Here is a 24,812-nt window from a genome sequence, read left to right as displayed (position 1 = left end):
ACAAGTAACATGTACACATATTTCCCTCCCATCTATTCATACTAGGAGTTGAACACACCTAGGCAAGCACTGCTTTGATAGTCTCACTAAGTGGCTTAGTATGCCTCCAATTTGTGATCTTTCAGCTTCTGTTCCTGAACTCTGGGATCTTAGGCATTGTACTCCATAATCTCTAGATGTTTTTGATGTCCTTAAAATAATTTCCTGGGGCTGGACAGATTAGCTGTCCTGGATTAGCTGCTCTTGCAAAGGGCCCAGATTTGGTTCCTAGAATCCACATGGCAGTTCACAAGTATCTCTAACTCTCTTTCCAGGGGGTTCAGCACCTTCTCTGGCCTTCAGTTCAGGCACTAGGGATATATGTTGTGTACAGACATAGATGCAGGCAAATATTCAATATATATAAATTTAAAGAAAAATAAAACATGTATGTTATGAAAGGCAGGTGTTGTTTTATTTAAAGTGTCCCAAAGGTGTTGTTTTCCATGTCCCTTTTGTTTCGAGACAGGGTTTCTCTGTGTAGCCCAGGTTGTCGTCACAGAGATCCTCCTGCCCATGCCTCCCAAGTGCTGGGATTAAAGGTGTGTACCACCACTACCTGGCTTATAATTATTTTTCACAAACTATAATCATGATCTGTTTTCTTTATTGTCATTAACATTTTAGATATTGTTTTAAAAGTGTCTGGCATCAAACTTTTAATAATCTATAAACTCCTTCCCAGTGTTTTGTATGTTCTTTCATGAGTAGTCAGTAGAGGTTTCAGATGCTCAGTGATAACTGTTAAAAGACTGAGCACAAAGGCAGACATGGTAATTCATCTGCTTTTTACAAAGCAAGACATTAAAAAGACTTGAAAATGCAAACAGTTAGATTCTTCTGTTCTGAATATAGTATTTTAAAATACTGAGTAAATATTTTCATTTTGGAAAATAGTTATTTTTCATATGAATGTAGCTTATGCTGGCACATAGCACATTCATTATTGTTAAGAGAAATATTGTCAGAATTTACCAATTTCAGTTTCTGACTGAAACTATCAACACTAGTTTTGGGGGGGCCTTGGTTAATTTTAAGGACTTGAAAGTTTTAAAAGAGTATTGAGTGTTTTGGGTCCTGAGTGTGTTCAGTTCTTGTTCCCAATTTCTGTTCCATTGCGTCTACACTTTTAGGGCGTTGGGTGACAGGAATGGCTTTTGTTCCTACTCAGTTCTCTGATCCCACAGGAGTTTATGTTAATGAGGTGACCCAGGATTCGCTTGGGCTCCACAAAGAGTGGTTGGACTTCTGGGAAGGAGTTGGGTAAGTTGGAGGAGATGAGTCTAATTTATTAAGATAAAATTTAAAAAAGTACTAAAGATGCCAGCCTTGCTGAGTGAATGGAACTCAATAGTTTGAGGCCCAGGAGGAGTGGTAGGCTCAGCCACTATTCCTGCTTTGGCCCCTTGCACTGTCCTTTTCTTCGTTTGACTTTCTCTTTTGAAACCAGCTAAGTAATGTGTTTCCCTGAGTTGTATAAGCCTGTTACAGCTGGTGGTTAAACCTGAGAAGGGTGTTGTGGGGATCCCTGGTTTATGGTCTGTTGGTGTTGTAGGATGGAGGCCTTAACTGTCGGGGTCTGCTGCTAACTTCCGGTCGTGTGGAATTGCCTTGAAATCTGAGACGTTCAGGTGGTGGTGGGAGAACTGGGAGACTTGCTTGGTGTGGAACCCTCTCACATATTTGAGTAAGAGACTTGTTTTAAAACTTGGAAACTCATGAAAACATAGACTAGGCTGGCCTTGAACTCAGTGATGGGATTAAAGGCATGCACCAAGTAAGGAATTGGGATGAAATATTACAGGACAAAAGTACACATTCTAGAGATGAATGTAGGTTTCCCTAGAAAGCAAGTCTTAATTTCAAGTTTGTGAAGGATTTCCATTATATTGCTTGAGTAAAAGAGTTGTTGTTACCTTTAATATTCTTATGGTTTAAGTACAAAGTCTCTTTCCAAAGCTTTTGTGTTGGAAGCTGATTTGTCACCTGATAGCCTTTGGGAAGTGATTGGGTCATGGGAGCTCTGACTTAGTCACTCCTCTGTTTGAGTCATACTTTGATGGTGTTATTGGGAAGACGTGGAGACTTCTGTGGTGGGGCTTGGCTGGAGGAATTGGTATCTGCGGGCCTGCTTGGAAGGGCTGTAGTTTTTCCTGATCCATTCTTGTGTTTCTCGATTTGCTGCCATGGAGTCATTGCTCAGGCAACTCCACTGTGCTGTCCACCATGATGCTCTGCCTCCCTTTCTTCAAAAACATGGGCTGGAACCCCTAAAACTGAATTGAAGTAATTTCTCCTTTAAGTGGTTTGTCAGGCAGCTTGCCACAGCAACACAAAACAAACATTGTGTATTACTTCACATTGCTGTGACAAACACCAGAGAAAAGCAATTGAAAAGTAAGTTTTTCTTTGGATCGTGTTTTCAGATGGTTCATTTTGGTTGTGTGCCCCATGTGTTTGAGTAGATCCTTATCACGGTGACAGAAGGATGGACAAGGTGAACTAGGAGACTGTTCTCATGAAGGCAGGGAAACACTGAAAGGAAGGAACTTGGGGCCAGGTATAAATTTCAAGCCATGCTCCCAGGGACCAGTGTCCTCCAGTTAGATGCAACCTCCAGAAATACTATCACCAGTTGAGGCACAGCACTGACCACAAGAGTCTGGGGTACATTCCCAGTTATACCATTAACAGTTGGACAGCAGGAAGACCATGCTGTTTCAAATGATGGTTTGATAAAGATGCTTTGATTTATTTTTGAATGCTTCCTTTCATCAGGTTGAAATGGCAAGATCGTGCATTTATTACTTTGGTGATGGAGTCTTTCTTGAATTTATATTTTGGTCAGCCTTGAATGCTGTAGATCATTTATCCTTAAGTTTGACATTTTATTTGTTGAAATGAACACTGTTGATACCCAGTTTTATCTTTGCATGGAAGGCCAATGCTCCATTACCTGGAAATCCTTTGCTGTTTAACAGGTACTTGTTTTGAGGGCTTTTCCAGAGAGAGGAATTTATTGAAGTCAGTTAACCCTCATCACAGGGTTTTAATCTCTCTCTGTAATTCCCCTACTTAACTTATTTATTATATGCTGATTTTATTTAGCAGCTAATCGGACCTCTATGATCTCCTGTCTCTTTTGGGGATGTTGTATGGTTAAGTGCCCCTGATGGGGAATGTCCTTCTGTATATATGTTTTTCTTATTGGTTGATGAATAAAACACTGCTCAGCTTGTAGAGGCAGGAAGGTATGCGGGATTAGGAGACTAGGAGGATGCTGGGGGTAGGGGTGGGGTCAGAGAGGATGGGAAGAGATGCCATGTAGAGACCAGGAAGATGGGATGCACCAGGTGTTCGCTGATAAGATAAGGCCATGTAGTAATACATAGATTAGTAGTTATGGGTTAATTAGGAGAGCTAACAAGTAAGAAGCCCTAGCCATCTGCCAACAGTTTAATATGTCTCTGTGTGCTTATTTGGGGCTGAAGGGTGGCAGAACCTGGTGGGACAGAAACTTTCATCTTCGTGTCCCTGGTCTCTATAAGGAACCAAATGGGCTGGTTCAGGAATGCTGGAAGGAATATGAGGTAGTCTAGTCTATGCTTAGTTGCAACCTGCTTGTTTAGATCCTTAATAGCCTTCTTCTGCCTTCCTTTCTTTTGTTATTCTGACAGGCTTCTTTGTGAAAACATGCTAGATTCTAGTCATTAACATTCCTCTGTGCATATATAGATAACGAGCTTTCTTCTAAACGTCTACATAAAGCTCACCTGTTTTCTGATATCTGTTTATTTTGTTTTAACAAAGACTTAGTGATCTCATTAGTAGGATTAACTATCCAGGAACCTCATTTATTTATATAAGTTTAAAGAAAATGGTTTGTAAGACAAAATTTGTTGAGTCTTAATATGTAATTTTTTGGTTGTGGAAACTCACAGGTAGCTTTTTGTTCTTTTCCTTAGAAATAAGTAAAACATAGACTAGTATGGCGTTTAAGTTGTCTTTTGTATTTCCTTTTAGGTAGTATTAAAGATAATCAAACATTATCAAGAAGAAGGACAAGGAACTGAGGTTGTTCAAGGAGTGCTCCTGGGTCTGGTTGTGGAAGATCGACTAGAGATTACCAACTGTTTCCCATTCCCCCAGCACACAGAAGATGATGCTGACTTTGATGAAGGTAAGTGTGCAGACTGGCGTCAGGTACGTCTTTACCATATATACAAGTTAACACATTTTCCAGTGTAACTTGATTATATGCTGTTGGGAGTTTTGGAAAATGCATGTTCTATGCAATGAGAATTTGTAATAAAGTTCATTACTTTGTTCTGTTTGACATCTATTCTCTTCTGTTTTGAAGTATTTAAGAAGAGATGATATTGCTAGATGCTTTAGGAATATTATCCTGTAGTTAAAAGATTATACCAGACACAAACTCAACATCCTTAAAGATTTCTGTTTTAAAAATAGTTGAAAATAATTTTTCACTTTTCACTTTTGTGAACTCTTAGAACACAGTTTATATATGGTTTTAAAATTAAAAATGGTTGCGTATAGTCTATGACCAATTTTTTTATCATAACTTTTTTTTTGAAAAATGTGAAATTATGCATGTTGTCAGTTGATCTATAGAAGTTTGTCATAAAAGTGACACCATTAACCTTTCTATATCGCTTACCACTGACAACCATTGTTCTGTAGGGCTTTCTGTTTGTCTTTTAAATAATCAATAAGTTAAATCATGCAGACTTTGAGGTCAAGTTTTATCTGTGTTGTAGCATACATATGATAGGATTTCTTAAGACTTTTTATTATGTGTGTGTGCACTGTGTGTGTGTGCGCGCGCGTGTGCGCGCGCGCACATGTATGTATGTGGGTGTGTTGTATCCTCTGCAGCTGGAGTGATAGGTGGTTGAGTCACCTGATGTGGGTATTGGAAACCAAACTCTAATTCTGAGTCATTTCTCCAACCAAAACTATCTTTTATTTATTCCTTGACAATTACATGTGTTTATACAATGTATCTTGATCAGACCTACTCCCAGATCCTACTCTACCACTTCAGCACATTATTTACCTTCTTGGCTATTAATTGTTTTATTTTATTTAATTATTTTTTTTTTTCTTTTGGTGGCCCACTGGGTCCATTTAATGCCACCAGCTGGAAAGTTGACGGATCTTGTTGCCTTGATCTTGCAGGTACCCATAGTTTCAGTGAGTTCATGAGTGCAGTGCCTATGTTAAGAAGATAGCATTTCATAGCACTCTTACTCAGACTCACCCTCCAGCTCTTCTACTCTTTCTGCCTTTTATGATGTTTTCTCAACCTTGTATATTTGTAGGGGGTTGGATTTAGATACCCCATTTTAGGCTGACCCTGAATTATCTTTTCTTAGCACCTCACCAGTTATGCCTCTACATCACTGCCCACTGCAGAAAGAGGCTTTTCTGGTCAAGGTTGACAGTAACATTAATCTCTGGGTATAGACATAAGTATTTTGAAGATAGTTTGACAGCATGGCCATTTAGCAATAGTAGCAGGCACCCACCCAAAGCCTTGGGCTTTTGACCAGGTTTGTAGAACTAGTTACCTTGGATGGAATCATAAAGCTCTTGGTTTCCCATAGTTCTGATGCCGCTGTTGCACCAGCAGGCACACCTTGTCTGGCAGGTTGGTATTGTAGACTTCGGGGTCCAATCCTGGGTACTGATAAATTTTCTCTCAGTGGCCTGCATGTTACCTTCTTGATGAACATTGATGCTACGCCACTTTTCATATCTATTCATCCCTTGTTTTCCATTAGGGATTGGTTCTAGGACTCCTCCTTAAATATAAAATTTCTTGTATGCTTAATTCTTTTTATGTCAAACAGTACATTATTTACATGCAAACTACGAACACCCTTCTATATACGTGAAGTCATCACTTTACTCATTTGCCTAATATGTGAGTAGTTGTTAAAAGTAGTTTACTGAGGAAATAATGAAGAGAGTCTTTAAGTGTTCAATATATACACAAGCTCTTTCCCACCATACTTGATCTGAAATTGGTTGGATTGTTAGTTGTGGTTCCTGTGGATACAGAGGGCCTATTCTACTGGATGGTTTGAATAGCTTTTGGAAAAAAGATTATTCAAGTCCTTTTCCCATTTTAAAATTGGATTTTTTTTTTGTCAATTTGCAAATCTTTGTAGTTATTAATTCCTCACTGGGTAATCATTTGTATTCTTCTGTGGGCTGCCTTTTCTCCCCTTCACCCCTTTGGATAATCTTGTCTTTCACTTTTTGTTGCATGAGCTTTTAGTCAAGTTTGAAGAAACTTAACAAATTTAATATAAATTTTTTTCCTGTTCCTTCTAGGAGCTTTACGGTTTTAAATACTAAGTTGAGGTATTTATACATTTCGAGTTCACTTTTGTAGGTATAGGAAGGACCTAGATTGCCTGGCTTTGGAGAAGATTCTTCCTTTCCCATTGAGTGCTTCAGGCATCAGTGTTGATAATTTGACAGCATATAATATAATGCTAGGGGTTGACTTCCAGACTTTGTATTGTTACTCTGGTTCAAAGGTCTGTCCTCATACTTTAATCCCAGATAATGAGAGTAAAGCCCACTACCCAAATTCTTTGGTCAGACAGGGCTGTCTATCAGAAAACAGCATTGAACACCCAGGAGGCAGTGGGCTTATATAGTCAAACAAAACAGATAGACAAAGAAAACTGCAGGGCTAGGGGCTTTCAAGGGCTGGCATTTCCAGAGGTATTTTGGTTATGTAGGAACTTTGCTGAACATTTCAAAGTTTTTTTGGTGGAGCATCTTGTCAGAGTGTAGGTTAAGATATAGATTGTGGGACATGTCAAATTCCAGAAAAGACCTGGTCAAATCCAAGTTTTATAGAACATAGGAATGAACATATTTTGACCATGTAATAGATGGCTTCTAATATTAAGATGGAGTCAGGTTGGCTCATCAATGCAAGAACATGCCTTAGGTTACTTAGCTTTGTGATGCCTTTGGACCAGCCTGTCCTGAAACTCAGACATCCTCTTACCTCTGCCTTCCTTATGCTAGGATTAAAGGCCTGTACTACCTCAACCAGCTGTTAGGCATTTTTACATTCACAAAGTGTGAGCTTTTCAGTTTTGTTTTTCTCTCTTAAGTCTGTGACACTATTTAGACTAAAAAAAAAAGAGATTTATTTATTCATATATTTTATGTATATGAGTGAGTGCTCTGTCTACATGTATGTTTGCACACGAGAAGGGGCATAAGATCCCATTATAGATGGTTGTGAGCCACCGTCTGGTTGCCAAGAATTTAACTCAGGTCCTTTAGAAGAGTAGCAGCTAGTGCTCTTAACTGCTGAGTCACCTCTCCAGCCTGCATTTTAGACGTATTAAAATGTTTATAAAAATATTAGAATTTAGGATGTCGGTAACCGTGGGTAGTGATAAAAAGTCTTTTGTCTCCTTGGTTAAGTTTATTTCTAAATATTGTATTTACGATGTTGTAAATTGGGTAGTTTTCTTCTCATCCATTTATTTTAAATAAAACTTTTTATTTTGTTTTTTGAGGCATGGTTTCTCTATGTAGCTTTGGCTTTCCTGGTCTGTAGACCAGGGTGACCTTAAACTTATGGAGATCCGTCTGCCTTTGCCTCCCAAATGTAACTTAAAAAAGCATGTTTGTGGGTTAGAGGTCAGTTTTGCCTTTCCATGGAGATCGATCTTGGGTTGCTAGGCTTGCATGGTAAACGTTTTCCCTACTGTGCCATCTTGTTTGTCTTACATGATTTTAATACAACTTTTAGCCAGTTGCTTTTAACTTAATAAAATGTCGATATTGTATTTAGCCTCTTAGAGAAGTAATGTGAGTATATTATAACTGTAAAATATATTATTGCAGAGGCTGGTTTCATGTTATTGTCATTAGTCTGGGAATAGTTTCCATCAACTTAATTACCTCTGAAAAACCATGTACCTACTTTTTGTTTCAGACATCTGACTGCTTGTGTGTCCTTTTGTAAACTTCTGTCCATTATGCATTTTTTCCCTGTTTTTAAACAGGCCTGTTTTCATCTGGATTACTGTAAACTTTAAACACCTCTGATAGGGTTACTATTGGGATTTGTGTGCAGTCTCATAGTGGTATCACTATGAGATGTGTTTCTCTATTCAGCATATCTGGAGATGCTTAGTTGTAATTTAATACTCACTGTTTTAGGACTAGGGACAAGCAGTTGTTGATAGAGTTGTTTTCTCTTGCAAATGAAGAGAGTAGTAACCATCTCACAACATATAATGCAGTTACCTGGTTTTGGTGGGTAGTTACTATTTTTTTAATAAATTTTTTAGAATGTAAAGAAATAATCTGTAGTCCAGTTATGCTGTACAAAGTGTTACTATTAATTTAGAACTTGATCATTGGAAGTTCATGTATTATGAATTTGAGATAACTACTAACTAGGTCACATGTACTTTAAGAAGCTTGTTTAAGGCTTTAAGAGCATCAAGATAAGAGACTTTACTTAGCATTTGGTAATACTAATAACTTTTAAATCCTGGTCATTATATCCTGTTCTGCAGAGGTTGTAATTTTTATCAGCCCTATTTGCTGCATTAGGAGACTGAAGTGTGTCAGATATTAAAATACATTGGATGTAAAACAGGGTGATTCCATATCAGAAATCTAAAACAAGTTCAAATCTCTTGGTTTACCTTTAAGAACTAATGAAGGGCTGGGAAGGTGACTCAGCCTTAAAGGTCCTGCCACCTGCATTGAGAAGACAGGTTAGCTCTCCAGCTCTGTGGTGCTTGTCTGTAACCCCAGTCTCAGGGCAAGGGCATGGGGAGGAGGGAGGAAGGTCCCTGTACTTCACCGTCAGCCTGTGAAGCAGAATTGAGGAGCCCCAAGTTCAGTGAGAGGCTCCTCCAATTATAAGGCAGAGTCATTGGTGAAGACACCTGGCACTGACCTGGTCTCCGTGTGTGCAGACATGTACCTACAACACAAACACAAAGAACTAATGAGATTCAATACTTTGATCATACATGTGAAATTGTAACATAACACTTTATATTTTTCATAGTCTTGGGTGATATGCTTGAATTTTAGGTCCAGTTACCTAAACCCATTTATTCTCTTAATAATCTTCAGATTTTCTTGTCAAACAAATAAAAGTAAAGTTTATTACTGTGTTTGGGTATCTTAGAATAGTTGTAGATGTGGGTTATTTTGTGTCTTGATTTTTCTTATTCATTGTCCTCTTAAATCCGTATTTATTAAGAGAAAGATCTTTTCTTCTGCCACCCAAGTATTTAATAGTTATGGTAATTATGTAATTTGGGTTTCTTAAGTTTTTTTTGTAGGCTTATGGGCTTGGTTTTTTGTTTTGTTTGGTGTCTCCTGTAAAGTGAGGAATTTTAATATGTGGTACAAATAGAATATTGTAAGTGTTTTAAACTGGGTTGGCAAACTGACCTGTGTGCTTGCTGTTGTAAATAGTCTTATTGGAAGATTGCCTATTTGTTTATGTATTTGTGGCTACATTCCTACTACAGTTAACAGTAATCATGTGGGTCTTTGCATAAACTATTAGGAACCTGTTTTGGCTCTTTGAAAATTTTTGACCGATAATACAGCTTTCTTACTCCTTATTCTCTGTATCTTGTTTGAATAAAAAGTAAGGTTATACTCTCTTTATTTTAAATGTGTTTGGTGGTGGTTGTTCAATGCTTATTTCTCCTGAATGTCACACTTAGTATTACCCAAATTTAGAATGGATTGTGAACACCAAAATGACATTCTAATATTACTGGATTTATTTCATTGGCAACCCTGGGAAGTATCACAGTAGATAGGTTTTGCTGTAATTTTAGTGCCTTTTCTTTTAAAGAAAATCGAGTTGTTGCATTTAGAGGAACCAACTGTAGATAACAGGGTAGGGGTGTTCATAGTTGTCAGCTGACTGCATGAAGTTCCTGTGACAATAACCTGTGACCCAATTCCTACTGGATTCTCTGTTGCCTTGCATTTAGCAGGTGTTGATTGCTCATTTAGTGAGTACAGAATCGTGAAGAAAGTTTTCTTAGGATAAAATTGTTTGCCTAGTGTTTCCTTTGATTGTATTATAGGAATGATAATGTAAATCCTAGAAATGTCTTTCGTTTCTGTTAGTCACAGTTTTTTTTTTTTTTTTTTTTTTTTTTTTTAAAGTTCAACGTAGGTAACTCTTTGAGTGTCCAGATTTTGCTAAACTTTTTAGAGAGCTTGCTTTTTGATGAAAGTGGGGTAACTCATTCATTAGAGAATTTGTTTTTAAAAATGTGAGTAAAAACCCCTCAAGTTAGATCTCCCATTAGGGGGCACTGTTATCAAGCCTAGAGCTGGAAACTGATTTGTTTTCTCAGACATACAACCCGAGGCTTGCTAACAGCGAAAAATATTTTCATCTGATAAGATTCAGATCCTGTTTTATACAACTGAATTCCTTAAATATATCATAAAGTGCACTGAATTAAGTACAGATTCAGTAACTCACTGTCTTGTTTTCCAGCAGACTAAATCAATTTAATATTGCAGGTGATATAGAAAGCTTATCTTCTCTGCTTCAGAGCCAAATTCATATTTTTTATATTTGGAATGGACAAAGTTTTAATTTTGCTTGTCTTAGGTTAGTCATAGAGTGGTCATCAGCCTCTAAAACTGATCTTACTAAGGAAGTGGGGAAGGTGGTAGGGAAACCACTTGGACTGGTCTGCTGTCTATTCCACAAGTCTGCACGATGCATGAGACCCGTAGTTTCTTTGGGTAATTTTTGTTGTGGCAAAATTGTTTTCTTTGTTAAAAGTTCAGTGTTAATTTAAGAAATATTAGTACAGACTGTTTTGCAGGATTATCTTAAAAAAAAAAAAAAAAAAAAGAAGTTCAAACAGAAAGTGCTGGGGACCTCTAAATGGACCTTTCAGGGAAAAAAAAAAAAAGGAAAAAAGAAAGAAAGAAACCACACAAAAAGCAAACCTTAATGAAAATAAGATGCTTTGAGAGTATCTTTTCACAGTCAGGTGCTGTTTGTATGGCTGGGTTTAGGGAGATTGAAATCTGGGTTGGGTGGGTGCTTTGCTGTTCTCGCTCTCTGTAGGAGTCCAGGCTCTACAGTGGACACAGTCCTGGCTTAATGACTTGTTGCCTGTTCACAAACCCGAGCCGGAACTGCTCGAAACCTAGAGGAAGGGCTCCTTCTGTCTGTGTTGCCTCAGAATCCAGAGTGTGGTCAGGAATCTGAGCACGGTCCGTAATTTTCAGACAGATGGAGACATTTTGTGGAGAGATGGGCTGTTTGCTTATTATTTTGTTGATTCGCCTATCTGTAGTTAGTAATCACTGTGGTTTTTTTCAGTAGATTCATTCTAAAAGAATCTGCTTATTTTGTTACAATTTTTTTTTCTTGGTAGAAACATTAGACGATTCTTTTCTTGACAGAAATATTAGACACTTTGATGGGTATGATTGAAGCTTGTTGGAAAGATAGGGACCTTTATTTAGTGACCTCAAATATGCAGGTACAAGCATGATAAAATGCTTCATACGTTTCAGGGGGGAAAATGATTGCCTACAGTAATTTATTTCACCATTTATGCGAAAATGACATTGTATAGATAGTGATAAAAGATAGAAAGATTGCAAATCCTGTTATAGCTGTGAAAGGTTTTATGTAGGAGAGACAAATGTATAAATAATAAAGTTTGAGGTATAATTGACACGTGTGGAAGGAGGTGGAGAAAATGGTAGGAATGATCAGATATCAGTGTGGTTTCTTGTTTGGGATGACCTCACAGAAGTGAAGTTTGAATTTGTAGGTAAATGTCAGTTGGAATTTTAAGTAAATGTTGAGGAAGACAACATGTTCTTAATGTATCCTAGTTATCCACATTTGTGGGTCATAGTAAGTAGTGCAGACATCTCAAGAAATAAAGAGTAAACTAATGTGATCATTTGATTTATTCTGAAAAAGTTGCATTCCTTAGTTCAGTACTTAGTTCAGATGGGGCTGCTCCTGTAGTACACTGTACAGATGCTTTTTAGAGGCATATTGGAATAAGCAAGTGACCCTGCTAGTGTCAAGTTTGTGGGAATTTTAGTTCATAAGACAGATAGATAGCTCAACTTAATACTTAGTAAAATGTTTAATACATTTTAAATATTTAATAAATCATTCATTTTCATATTGTCTGTGCAGGCAACTACTGGATTATATACTAAACTATAATTCTCCTGGTTGTTTTTTGTTTTTGTTACTCTCGGTAAGGTTTGAAATGTTAAATAGTTAATGATTTTCCGGTGACTTCAGAGCAGATTTAGATTAATGCCATACCAAACTATTTTGATCATTCAGACAAGCTGTTTGTGATTTAGACTTTAATGATATGTTTCATTTTTGGTTCGTTAAGGTGATTAGAAAATGAGACGATCTAAATGTGAAACTGAAATCTCAGTATATTCAGGCCTTTTGTTGTTGTTGTTCCTTTTGAGTTTTTCAGAAATAAGTGTGGACAAAATCTGGCTTCATTTTAAAACTTTCTCAAGTGTCATTGGGTTTATTTCATGTTTTAAATTTCACTTTTAAAAAATGAGTTGAGAAACAGCAGTGTGAAGTAGGATGCGCTATTGAAAATGTGGTCCACGTGGAAGGTTCTCTGCTTAAAGAAACTGAAAGCGCTTTACCCGTCCTCCAGTGGTCCCCAAAGCGTAAGTGCTATGGTTTGGAAAGAAGCCAAGGAAAACCTGTTTGAATTTTGTGCAGACTTAAAGTAATACTGTAAGATTTGAAAATTACAGGTGGATATAGCACTTAAATAGTATTTAAAATTCTTGTTTCCCAAGTCTAAAAACGTAATCCTTAATTACCGTTCCCAGTGGTTTAAGTTTTAATTAAATAAAACCTGTTTTGCTTTTGACCCACAACAACTCTAGGTGAAGATATATGAATTATTACTAAACTTCAAGCTGATAACCCTTAAGAATGAACTATTTAATACCAATTAAAATGTCAAAAAGCTACAATTAGGATATGTAAGCAAAGGTTCTTGTTATTTTTGTTTTTCTATAAACCGTTTCCTGAGAAACAAGTTTAAGCTCGTTTCGAATTTTGCCCAGAAGTCTTGGCTAATTTCAGTCTTCCAATTAAATATATTACCCAATCTGTGAATTTTATATATTGCTAGGTTAATTATAATTAGATTTGATGTTCTTGATGCTAATGTTGCATTTTCGAGATATCTCAATCAAGGATATGAGATCTCTTTGTAAATTAACCTTTCTCTGCAATTTTTATAGTTCTTCATATCCTGTCTACTTGAGACTGCTCTGAGTAAGCTTTGTATATTCTACCGTTTCCAACATAAGTATTATTTATTGCCTTTTTAAAATCGGTAACTTTCACTTGATACATTTAATCTTCTTTCCAATGTAGTGAAACACAAAAGCAATGTTTGTTTTGACCTAGTTTCATGGTACAGATTTAGACACCCTGGATCACTTCCTGGCCGTACCCCTGTGCACTTACCGTTGCTTCCTCTACCATCTAACATTCAGACATGTTTTAATGTGCAGACAGCCTCTACTTGAATAGGGAGAGGATTGTATGTTTATTTCAGCAGTCTTTGTAGAAATATGTCCATGTTACAGAACTAGATAGGTGGTGATGCTGTAGTGTTTGGTGGCAGGTAACTTAACTTTAGAGCCAGCAACCATGGCAGTGGGAGTCTTGCTGCAGAGCCTAGTGAGGCTCTTGGGATTTGTGACCTGCCATTAGCCTGAGCAGGCTGCAAGGCTGACAGCAGTAGCACCAGCTGGACTTCTGCCAGTTGTCCTTAGGCTGGATAGTTTCTGAGCTCCATTTATATTTTCATCCCTCCCCCCATCTCATTAAACTGGTTGATATTTGAATGAAAACTATATAGAAACAATACAGCTTACCTAGCTGTTGTAAGCAGCACATTAGGCTTGAAGCATGAGGAAGCCTAATAGATGAAGTTAGTAAATCAGAGAAGTACGAAGTAAAGACTGATGAAGTGAACAATGAACAACCTAGCTCCTATCTGTCTGTCATTTATAAAGAAGTAGGAGGATGACTTGGGGAATGAAAAATATATTTGCAAAGATCAGCATCATCAATTCTGTGATTTAAAACAATTCTATATGTAACAAAATAATTTGTTCTTGAAAATTTTAAAATATTGGATCACCCTTGCATTTATTGCTAGACATATATTTTGCTTCTTATTTTAGCCTCATTTGGTAACAATTCCCAATGCTTTATATGTATTTTATGAGTTTTTATTGTTGCTTGCCTTTTGAGGCAGCATCTTATTAGGCTGGCCTAGAAATCTTAATGTAGCTAAAGATCTTCTCAAATTCATCATCCTCCTGTCTCTACTTCCTGGGTGCTAGGATTACAAACAGGAGATATAATACCAGCTGTTCTTTTACATAGTTTTCGAAGTGTATTACTAAAGTTCTCGGTGTTGTGAAATTATTTCTCCTTAAAATTGTATAATTTGATTTACTTCTATCAACAGTTCAACTCAACCCCCCCAAAAATATTGCTGAAATAAAACATTAGGAAGATTCAAACTAGAACAAGATGAAGGATTAGATGAACATTAGTGCAGTAAAGCCTTGACAGGTACTAGTTGTTTATTCTAGTGCAATAAGGAAAGGGATAGTATAGGAAAGGCATTGGTGGCATACTTGGATCTTAGTGACTGTCTGGTGCTTCCTACTGCTTTAGCAGATACTGGATGTGAGTGGCAGTGAGATTGCTATTGTTTTCTCAGAGTCTAGCTTTGTATTTCTTTTTAGATTGTCTTCTCCTACAGAACATTGATTAGAAAAAAATACTAGTAGCTAGTTATGGGAAATTATAGTTTTCACCTGGGAAAATTTCTCGAAGAAATTTTCATTGCCAGCCTATGAAAGGAAGTCCACACTGAGCTTCTCAGTAGTTCTGGCTGCCGTTCTAGATTTGCCACCTGCTGTCATCTTTCCTCCAACTAGTTTTCACATTTGTAATATAAATCAGAACAGATACTTTCCTGAGTCTTTAGCAAGTAGGAGATTGAGGAAGTAGAAGCACAAGGCTGAATTAGTAGTGCTGGAAGCCCCATCTCACAGGCCTGAGCACTGGGATGCAGTTGAGGAGAGCTGGAGTGGTCCTGCTGCTTTGTCAGCATCGTTGTCGAGAGTGATGCAGGCTTATAGGCATGATGTGTTCACCTAAAACATTGCTTCCAGTTATCATTTACTATTGGCAGCTGAAGCCAGATGGTTGTAGAATTTAACCTAGATGTCAGAAAATTTAGTAAGTTTGTGTGTATGTTCCATAGACATTAAAAATACAGGGCAGCACTAAGCTTTGCTTTAATCATGAATTAGTGGTGGTTGAATCAAGTCAGCTCAGGCATTCAACAACACAGTTGCTGAAAGTCAGCCTAGCCTCGAACAGAGAAACTAATTGAAGTGTAGAATGAGCTGAGTAGGGTGAGTCCTTATTAAATGCCAGGAACTGCATTTCCAAATAGTGTGAATAGATAGTTTGACTTAGTATAAGTGGGTGGCTGCCTGATGGCAAGGCTTTCTAGAATCCATTGCTTTGCAGATGAATTGAGCAGACAGTACTGATAAAGCCTGTCATGTGAATTTCCTTCTTTACCGAGTACACAGTATGGTGAAGTGATATGTTGTGCAATGCTCCCAATCTGCTGCTTCTGCCATCTGGGTAAACAGAATGAAAGAAGAGAAAGCAGGGGAAGGAAAAGGATTCCTCAGCTGTAAGGAATCTGCGTGAACACTGGGTGCCACTCATGACACACTGAGCCGTGGCAACTGGCGTTGAAGCTAGTGTAAGTGTCTTTGTGTAAAATGGAGATCTGTAACACCAATAGCTCTCACAGTCCCTTTTGGATGTCCTGAACCTGTGCTTGAGGCAGACTAGTCCAACACCTAAAACCCCCATAGCCAGACCAAAAGGCCATTCACTCATTACTGTTCTTCAGCCAGCCCCTCACCCTGTTTTGTTGATGAATCTTACTAATGGCTTGTTTTTACCAGTGATTTTCAGGATGGGGTTGAGTTAGTGAAAGAAGGCAGATAAAACAATGGTTTCCTTTTAAGTCCTTCTTGCTGCTCCAGTCTTTGGCACAAATGATAAGGTAGATATAACCACTGACACTTAAAACTTCATTTTAGTGAAATCTTTTTGGAGCCTAATTATGCTCTAAAGCAAATTTCCCAAATTTCCTCGTTTATTGCTTCAAACCTTACAAGTTGTACCAACGGGGAACCTTTTGAATGAAGTTGTATTTGGAGTAAGCCGACACCTTTGTGAGTATAGACATCTCTTATTTTAATATTTAGGATTATAAAGCAGGCTTTTGTGCTTATGTTTGCTTTTTATGCATGTGAGCCCTTACGAAACTGTGCTAACCATGGTCATCTGGTACCTCCTTAGGAATTAACATAGCCTTGAGTAGATGGCCAATAGTACAAAGTCTCTGTGGCTTCTGAGGTTTACCAACCATGCTCCAGTTGAAACATTCAAAATAGATCCACTCTTTTTTATTTATATTTATTTTTATTTTGCAAACAGAGTTGTCTTATCAGAAAACACGGTTACTTAAGCAGATCCATAACTGGGAGGAATTAATAACAGAAAGTTGTTGTTGACACCAGGAAGTAGGTTAAATAGTGCAACGTGGTAATAAGGACCATATATGATAAGACCAAGCCACCTGGCTTCTATTAGGCTGCTTGATACTTTGATCACAATATTATTTCAAGGCTTGTCTCTTTAAATTGCCAAGGTTTCTTGTCATCTTGTGATTTAGACCAAAATTTTTTTTCATTGCAAATTCATCCCCCCCCCACACACACACACACAAAAATTCTGGCCAAGCCAAAATTTGGAGGAGGTGCAAGTTCAACAGCTAGAACCTTAGAACAACCAAACCATTCCACAAAGACTTGAAAGCTACTGAATATCAGGTTCATCTGATCTCTGCAGTCTCTGCTTAGATCATAATTACACTTCATGTGGTAGGGAATGCTGAAAGGATGACTGGTATAATTCAATTAATTATTGTTTGATATAAGTATATGCATTTAAAACACGTATCTCATGTTTTGGGAAGGCACTGCTGTGCTCTGCTTTCCCTCCCAGCTGCTAAGTGGTTTTGATGAACATCTTCAAGAACTTAGGGAATGATTTTTAACCGCTTTGGCCATAATGACTGAATTATACTAATCACAGGACTTAATTTGCTTGATAAATTGCCTGGCTTTGCCTTTGAACCTGAAATCTTTAAACTTTAGTTAGCTTAATGTTAGTAAATGAAATTTTACTCATCAAAACCATCAGAATTCCCTTCCATTAATTTTCTTTATCATAGAAATAGTCTTATGGCTAATATTTAATGTTTATTTGTTATATATGTTACAGCTTTAGTTTGGAAAGATATTTATTTTGAGTAAAGAAGGGAGGGACCGGAAACAATAATTCAAGGTACTGTATTATTAGCATAGCAGTAACAATAGTTATTCAGCAATCTAACATTTATGTATGATACACTTTGTACATTTATTCACATTATCACTAATTGTTACTGTTTTGATATTTGAGTACCCTGATATAACGGCTATAGTTTTACCTCTAAGTTTCTATTTCCCCATATAACTTAAGCCTGGTCAAAAACATTTAAAAATGTAAATTCTTGATTTGTTCTTGGTGGTAAAAGTAATATATGGGATTACATCCAGTATAACTTTTGTTTTCTTTGATTAGAAAAAAGGAGGAAAAATGAAGACTAGCTAATAGACTTGAATATTGGAAAGATTGCTTACTAAGCTCTATTCTTCTTTTTGAAAGTAGGGCTTTATTTTAACTTGTCCTATATAACTTGTTGTATCAAGAAGATGGACTCAACAAAAGACAGACTTAGAGTAGGAAGGAACATGTATGTCAGTTGAAGCAGAGCTTTGCTTTTGTAATAGACTGAAAAAAATAGGCAGAGTCAGTTCTAGAAGATTTGAAAATGAAGTACAGTCTTGAAGTAGTGTCAGTTTTTATCCTGTAGCACAGGTGTGATAGTGTGAAGCCAGCACACTATCCTGTGTGGCTTGTAGAGGGACATCAGAAGGAACAGGAGAGCTTGGATGAAATAGCTAACCATAGGTGAATGAATACTAGGGAGATGGAAGAAAGGATAAGGCAGAGCTAGAGGCCTTCAGTTAAAAAATAGGAGAGGAAATACTTGTAATGAGTAAGGTTCCCCCCCCCCCCCCTTGCCGGCCCTAAAGTCATGCCAGCCCCAAATAACACACTGAGACTCTGTATTTGATATAACACTGTTGGCCAGTTACTTGTTTCTTACCCACTAGCTCTGTCTTAAGTATTAACCCATTTCTATTAATCTAAATATTTCCACGTGGTCAGAGTGAGGCCGACGTCTGGTCTTCCCAGTCTCTCCATGTTGACTCCTCCTTACTATTTCCTCTTTCCTCCTAGTCTCCTAGTCCCTCCTATCTTGCTTTCCTATTGGCCAACAGTGTTTTATTTATTAACCAGTCTGAGAAACATATTTACAGAATGACATTTCCCATCAAATACTAAAGGTTTAGAATCACTCTTGGTTTCCCTGTAATATAGCTCTTCTTCATTGTTTGGTTATCGGTTCCAGGGATGTCCTGATATCTTTTGATTAATCCTACTCTTGGAGTATGGAACAAAGTACTGTTAGGAACTAGCTGTTAGAAAGAAACCTCCTCTGCCTTTTAAACTGGGATAGATGGATGCAGAGTAAAAGACCTGGCCCTAGAGGTTAGCTAGGAAGGATGTTATCTGTATTGTCTTGTTCATAAAGGTATTGATAATGCTGACATTCTAAGCAGTGATAATCATTAGCCATGATAATCATTGCCATATACCAAATATTCTGTTGAACACTTAGCAAGTATCTGTTTAATCTGTAAGATTTGCTTGCTTACTGCTACTTCAGTCCATTTGTAGAGGTAAGATTTAAATAGGAAAAACATGGCAGAAGGCAGTCCAGGTTGACCCTTAATTTTAAATGCTTTAGGATCACAAGTGGATCTTGGAGGTGTGTGTGTTTTGTGAATGTTTACATAGATATTACAGACTTAGTATCCTTACTCCAAACCCCAACTCTGAAATTTCTAAAGGATTTTGAGCACTGGATAAGACACTCTTATTGGTAATGTTTGACCTACATGCATCAAGGTCTGGGCTTGATCCCTAGCACAACTACCACAGCCAGGGGGAAGAAGGTTTCAGATTTTGTAGTAAGTATTTCTGATTGTGGACTGCCAGAAGTAAGATGTCTTTATTACATGATCGTGTGACAGATGTGAGACACGAGTTGACGACTGAAGGAGGTTGCTATGGTTGGTCCACCTGGGATTCGAGGTGGGTCTTGAAGACAGAGCTTGCTGTTCTTACCTCATTTCTCCCCTTTCTGCACCAGCTGTGCTGATCCAAGGTCTACCTTGTTCCTGATCTCCTGATCGTTGTGACCCCTCCCAGCTCATTAACTCCTGCTTCTATTTCAGGACTCAGTTTAGATGTTTTCCCAGACCCCAAGTCCCAACACACAGCCCAGGGGCAAGTCTTGGCTGCATGCTCTCACAAATCGTACAGTGGTGCGTACATGCATTGAAAGTCTTATCTGAAATTGGATTTACAGAGGTTGCAAAGATAGTACATTCCTGGTGTATGTAGCCTTTAGTCAGCTTTTCTTAAATGTTCATCCCCCCCCCCCCCCCAACATGGAGACACTCTATTTTCTGACTTGTTTGTTTTTGGGGGTGTTGGAGATAGCATCTCACTGTATAGCACAGGCTGGCCTTGAACTTGATATTCCCACGAGGATCTCCAAAAGTGCTGTAGGTACAGGTAGAAATAACTCCACAGTGATGGCTACATGTAAAGATCCATAGAGGGTCACGGGTCCTTATATTGATTCACTTATCACTGGGCCCTAGAGGACATGGTCAGCAAGTTAACAGCTCAAGATCCCACTCAACTAAAAAATCATCAGGGTGTTATAATTAGATATTTCAAGCTTTCTCTGTCCTTTATAAAACTATTACAGGGTCTAGCCTAGGATATTGTCATATTTAGTCGTCATATCTCATGTGTCCTCTAGTCTGTGCAATATATTGATACATATATTTATTTTCTTGTTTTTCGAGACAGGGTTTCCCTGTATAGCTTTGGAGCCTGTCCTGGAACTCTCTGTAGACCAGGCTGGCCTCAAACTCACAGAGCTCTGCCCACCTCTGCCTCCCGAGTGCTGGGATTGAAGTCGTGTGCCACCAGCGCCCAGTTGACATATTCATCTTTATCAGTTATTTTGTACGTTTGCCAGTTTGAGTTTGTTTTCTCATGGCTGTGTTGAGATTTGGATTTGGTGGAGAAAGCAGTGAAGGTTTCCTCCTTATTGCTCCCGTGCTGAGCAGTGCTTCTTAGCACACACCAACAGTTTATGGCCACTTGGTCATGTGGTTTTGGCTGTGCCTGTTAGGTTTCTCCACTGAACATTTAGTGTTTTTCTTTTCCCATACTTATCTAAAGTCAGCCTGCACTCAGGTCGGGGTTTAAATTCCATGTCTTTGTGGGAGGAATATCAAAGACCTGCGGATACATGAAAAGCACTCCATAATTAATAAACATTATGAGGACTGTCAGATCCTATCTTTTCAGTTATTACTCACTTCTGCTAGATCGGGTTCTCGTTGAACATGGGCTGACACTTATTTATGGTTTCCCTTGTGTGTAGAACAGTAGAATGAATTCTTGCTAAATAAAGTATCTGTTGAGTGGAAAGGGGGAGAGTATAAGCGGCAAACATGCAAAGGTGGTAGAACTTGGCACGCAGGAAGGTTAGTGTTCCCTATTTTCAGTCTGACAGGAATGAATTCCAGCAGCTCCCTTTGTTTTAAACTTATTTGTAATTAAGCAGTTTTTTTTTGTTGTTGTTGTGATTCTCTCAATTTCACATTCTTCTCAGATGTGTAGTACACCTTATTAAAGCTTTTGACAATATATGTAGTCCAGAAGTCCTATGATTAAAGATAGTTGGTTGAATCTTTTTCATATACCCTATATTTTAGAAGAGTGGATTCAACTTGGGGAAGCTTATAATTTATAAGTAAATTGATAGTGATTCCCCCCCCCCTTTTAAAAGTCCCAATGCCATGTTAACCTAGCTTTTGCAATATAAGTGGACTCTCTGAACCTCAGGCACACTCATTCTAACTTCTGTAGTCTATGGCAGCTTGTCTTATGGATGTTTCCAGGCAGCACATTGCTTTTTGGTTTTCTTCCTCTCAGAAAAGCCTTCAGGTTGACCCACTAGGAACAGAAACAATAAGCCATGCTTGCATGTAACATTTCTTTTTCCTTTTTTTTTTTTTTTTTTTTTTTTTTTGGTAGCAAATGAAACAGAGACAGAATTTTTCTTACAAAACATGACAGGGCTGGACATGTTGTGGCACATATTTAACTCCAGCACTTGGAGGCAGAGCCAAGTGACTCTTTGAGTTGAAGGCCAGTGTGGACTGTATAGCTAATTCCAGGGCTATGTGGTTTCAAAACAAAACCAAGCAAAGTGCATGAAAACTGCAGGAGATTGGTAAGTGGCTGTAGTTTTCTGTTTCTGCAGCCATTGCTGCTACCAGGCAAAAGCTATTTTTCTGTTTGCTTTCCTTCTTCCTTGGTGGTTCAGGGGCTGTTAACTCTGGAGCTAAAACCATCATCATCTTTGGCCACTGGAGACTCAGATGTTTTGTCTTCTGTTTCATTGTTTCCATTTAAAAATTACCCACTGGGGGCTGGAGAATTAGTGGTTAAGAGCATTGGCTGTTCTTCCTGAGGACCTGGGTTCAATTCCCAGCACCCACATGACAGATCACAGCTGCCTGTGACTCCAGGTCCAGGGGACCCAACATCCATGGCAAAACACCAATGCATATAAAATAAAAATTAAAAAAAGTTGTTCATTGTTGGGATTAAAGGTGTGTATGTCTCTCCCTTTTCGCCCCACCCCCCAAATCAGGACTTGGGCTTTGGCTGTTAACATTTGCCAGGGGATGGCTGTGAAGGCCTTTTGTGTCATGAGAATGTTCAGATTTGCATAAATTAAAGCTGTGGATTTGGGAAGATCGGTTAGATTATTAGTGTTGGGGCAGTGGAGATGGGCTGTTGAGTGTAGTGTAGTGTAGTGAAGTGTAGCTGTTGAGTAATTGACTTGTGAGCTAATTTGAATTGTGAGCTAGGCTTTTAAAGATTGGAAATTTTTGAATAAAATATATATGATTTACCTTCTTGAGTAATAAGTGTGTCATACTTGTATCAGTTTAACATTATAAAATTGCTATTATAAATTACTTAGAATGTGAACTCAGACCTTCCTAGTTCACTAAAGTGCATTTAACTGTGATCTTAGTTTGATCATGATAATACTGTTTATCCTTGGGTTGTTCTCGAGATTAGGATATTTAGCTGATCTGAGTTTGATCATGATGAAGCTGTCCTTTGGGTTGTTCTGGAGGTTAAGAAAGAAAGAAAGAACACAGGTAAACAATTGAGGCAATGACTGGTATACACACATACACACACACAGAGACTGGGGTGGGGGTGGGAGGGAAGGGAGACTGGGCACATGTGCCCAGACGTATTGAACTATACAAACTCTGTCTTCCACTGGGGCATAATTTAACTTAATCGGTGGAGATAGTAATTACCAGATTTCAGACCCAAGACTTGCTGAGTAGATTAATTCACATTGTATAATTCAAAAATAATCAGAGCAAGTTGAGCTTTAGAAGGTTTTTAAACAAGATAATGGCTTTTTGTTTTTTTAAAAGAATAAGTAAAGGTTTTGCCCCAACGGAAGGAATATAAGTCATTAACCATTTTAGTGTGATGAAGACAGGCAGGTTAAGAGAATGATTCTTGGTGAAGGTGAGTGTAGTAATGTGCATCAGGAATCTCATATCTTCACTGTGGTTTGTGTATAGGGGCAGCGGTTCCAGTTTAGACTAGGCTATGATCATCTATAATTGCAGTCTCTTTGTTAATGTTATTAAGTGTGCGTGTGTATATGTAAGCAGGTGTATGGATGTGCCATGGTGCATGTATCAAGGCAGAGGACAACTTTCAGGAATCACTTCTCCTGGTGTGGACTTTGGGAATTGCATTTATATCATCAGGCTTGCTTGGGAAGAGTTTTACCTCAACTATCTCCCTGACCCTTCATTTTAGTAATTTCAGTTTGATTGAGAACTTGTCTGATAAAAAGTGGGTTTCCTTTGCTTCTCTCTGCTGAGGTGGTGTAGGTAGCAGAACTGGAGGGGAGTCCACAGTGACTAACACTACCTAGAAGCCAGGAGAGTCAAGGCAGCAGTGCTCTTCGGTACCCTAGAGGGACTCTATACTTAAACTGGTCTGTATTTAACAGTGTTGAAATAGTGTTATGCAACCTAGGGGGGAAATTCTATGGAATTAGTATCTGTTCACACTGGCCTCTCATTTCCACATGCATGCCTAACCCTGTATTTACAGTCATGAATAGGCAGCTGTTAAACTTTTCCATCATAAAAATCATTAAAGAATTAAAAATACAGTTTTTTTTTTCCAAATTAAGCATTATGGTTTTGGTTTTTTGGGTGTTTTGATGTCTTTAGATACTACTCTATCAGTGTCACAGAAGGTTCTAATGTCTTAGTGCTCATGAGGCAACATTTCTGCTTAATTGTGTATTTTTTGGACATACACTCTGAGTATTTAAATATTTAGATCTTAAATCTTCTCTGCAAAGTTATTTGGACATAGATATCATCTCCATCTTATTTCCTGAGCAGAAAGTTATATAGAATATTTTTTATTTCTACAAAGTTAAGTTTCATGCTAGATTGAAGAACTTGGGTTGTTTAAGGAAGATAAATTCCCAGTAGGTTATCAATGCCAGTTGAAAGCCTGATGTTCTCTTGGTATCTCACAGCTGCTATTCTTCTCCAGAGCAAAGACAACTGTATTGATTTGGGGCTAATTAGGAGTGCAGTCTGGGGGAACTCAGATTGTCACAGTGTGTGCCAGGGTTTAAATAATGGTGCTGATGAAAGTGGAAAATCCCCAGTGTGTGGTGGTCCTTGCACATCTACCCCTGGGAGCTGTCAGAATCATGCTGTCTTAGATGAAGAAAGGATTGGGTTTTGACTGCTTTGGTCTCTAGGTAAATAGAGAAGTTTGGGTTGGAATTGGTTAAGGAAAGCTAGAGAATTGAGCGCAGCCCAGTCTGAAGGTCTGTGTGCATGTTACCAACGTGCAGGGGCTCAGTTCAAAGTGAGCTGAGGATGTGGCTGAAGACTGGCTTGGTAGAAGCCTCCTGGACTCTAGAGCCCCTGGTACCCGATTTGATTTTCTTCCTTGACACTGGCATTTTAACTGGAGAATGAATTCACTGAGTATAATTTCAGGAACACAGTTCTTTAAGTCAATGTTTAGTGCCATGGTCTGAGGTGTAAATATAATGAAGCAGTGAGAAAGGACAGATTGTAATTTTCCTGATTGCTTGGCAATTGTTCTACAGAATCCAGCTTTAATTAAAGCCTTAGACACTCATTTTGCAAAAACATTCCAGGTGTTTTAAGTTCTAGGTAAGTTAGATTTTAAAATAGTATTTACTTTTTTTTTTTTT

General features: G+C 38.1%; 1 protein-coding gene across 1 annotated transcript in view; it reads left to right on the top strand.

Annotated features, from left to right (window-relative positions):
- Eif3h (eukaryotic translation initiation factor 3 subunit H) overlaps positions 1 to 24,812 on the top strand; it is a 78,240-nt gene that overhangs the window by 8,421 nt on the left and 45,007 nt on the right. The window contains exon 2 of the mRNA XM_051202476.1: positions 4,063 to 4,219. Within this exon, the coding sequence (XP_051058433.1) occupies positions 4,063 to 4,219 (157 nt within the window). The remainder of the gene's footprint in view (positions 1 to 4,062; positions 4,220 to 24,812) is intronic.

Source organism: Phodopus roborovskii, unplaced genomic scaffold, assembly GCF_943737965.1.
Source record: "Phodopus roborovskii unplaced genomic scaffold, PHOROB, whole genome shotgun sequence".
NCBI classification, from domain to species: domain Eukaryota; kingdom Metazoa; phylum Chordata; class Mammalia; order Rodentia; family Cricetidae; genus Phodopus; species Phodopus roborovskii.
Note: the sequence above shows the minus strand (reverse complement) of the source record. Positions and strands in the feature narration are given on the sequence as shown.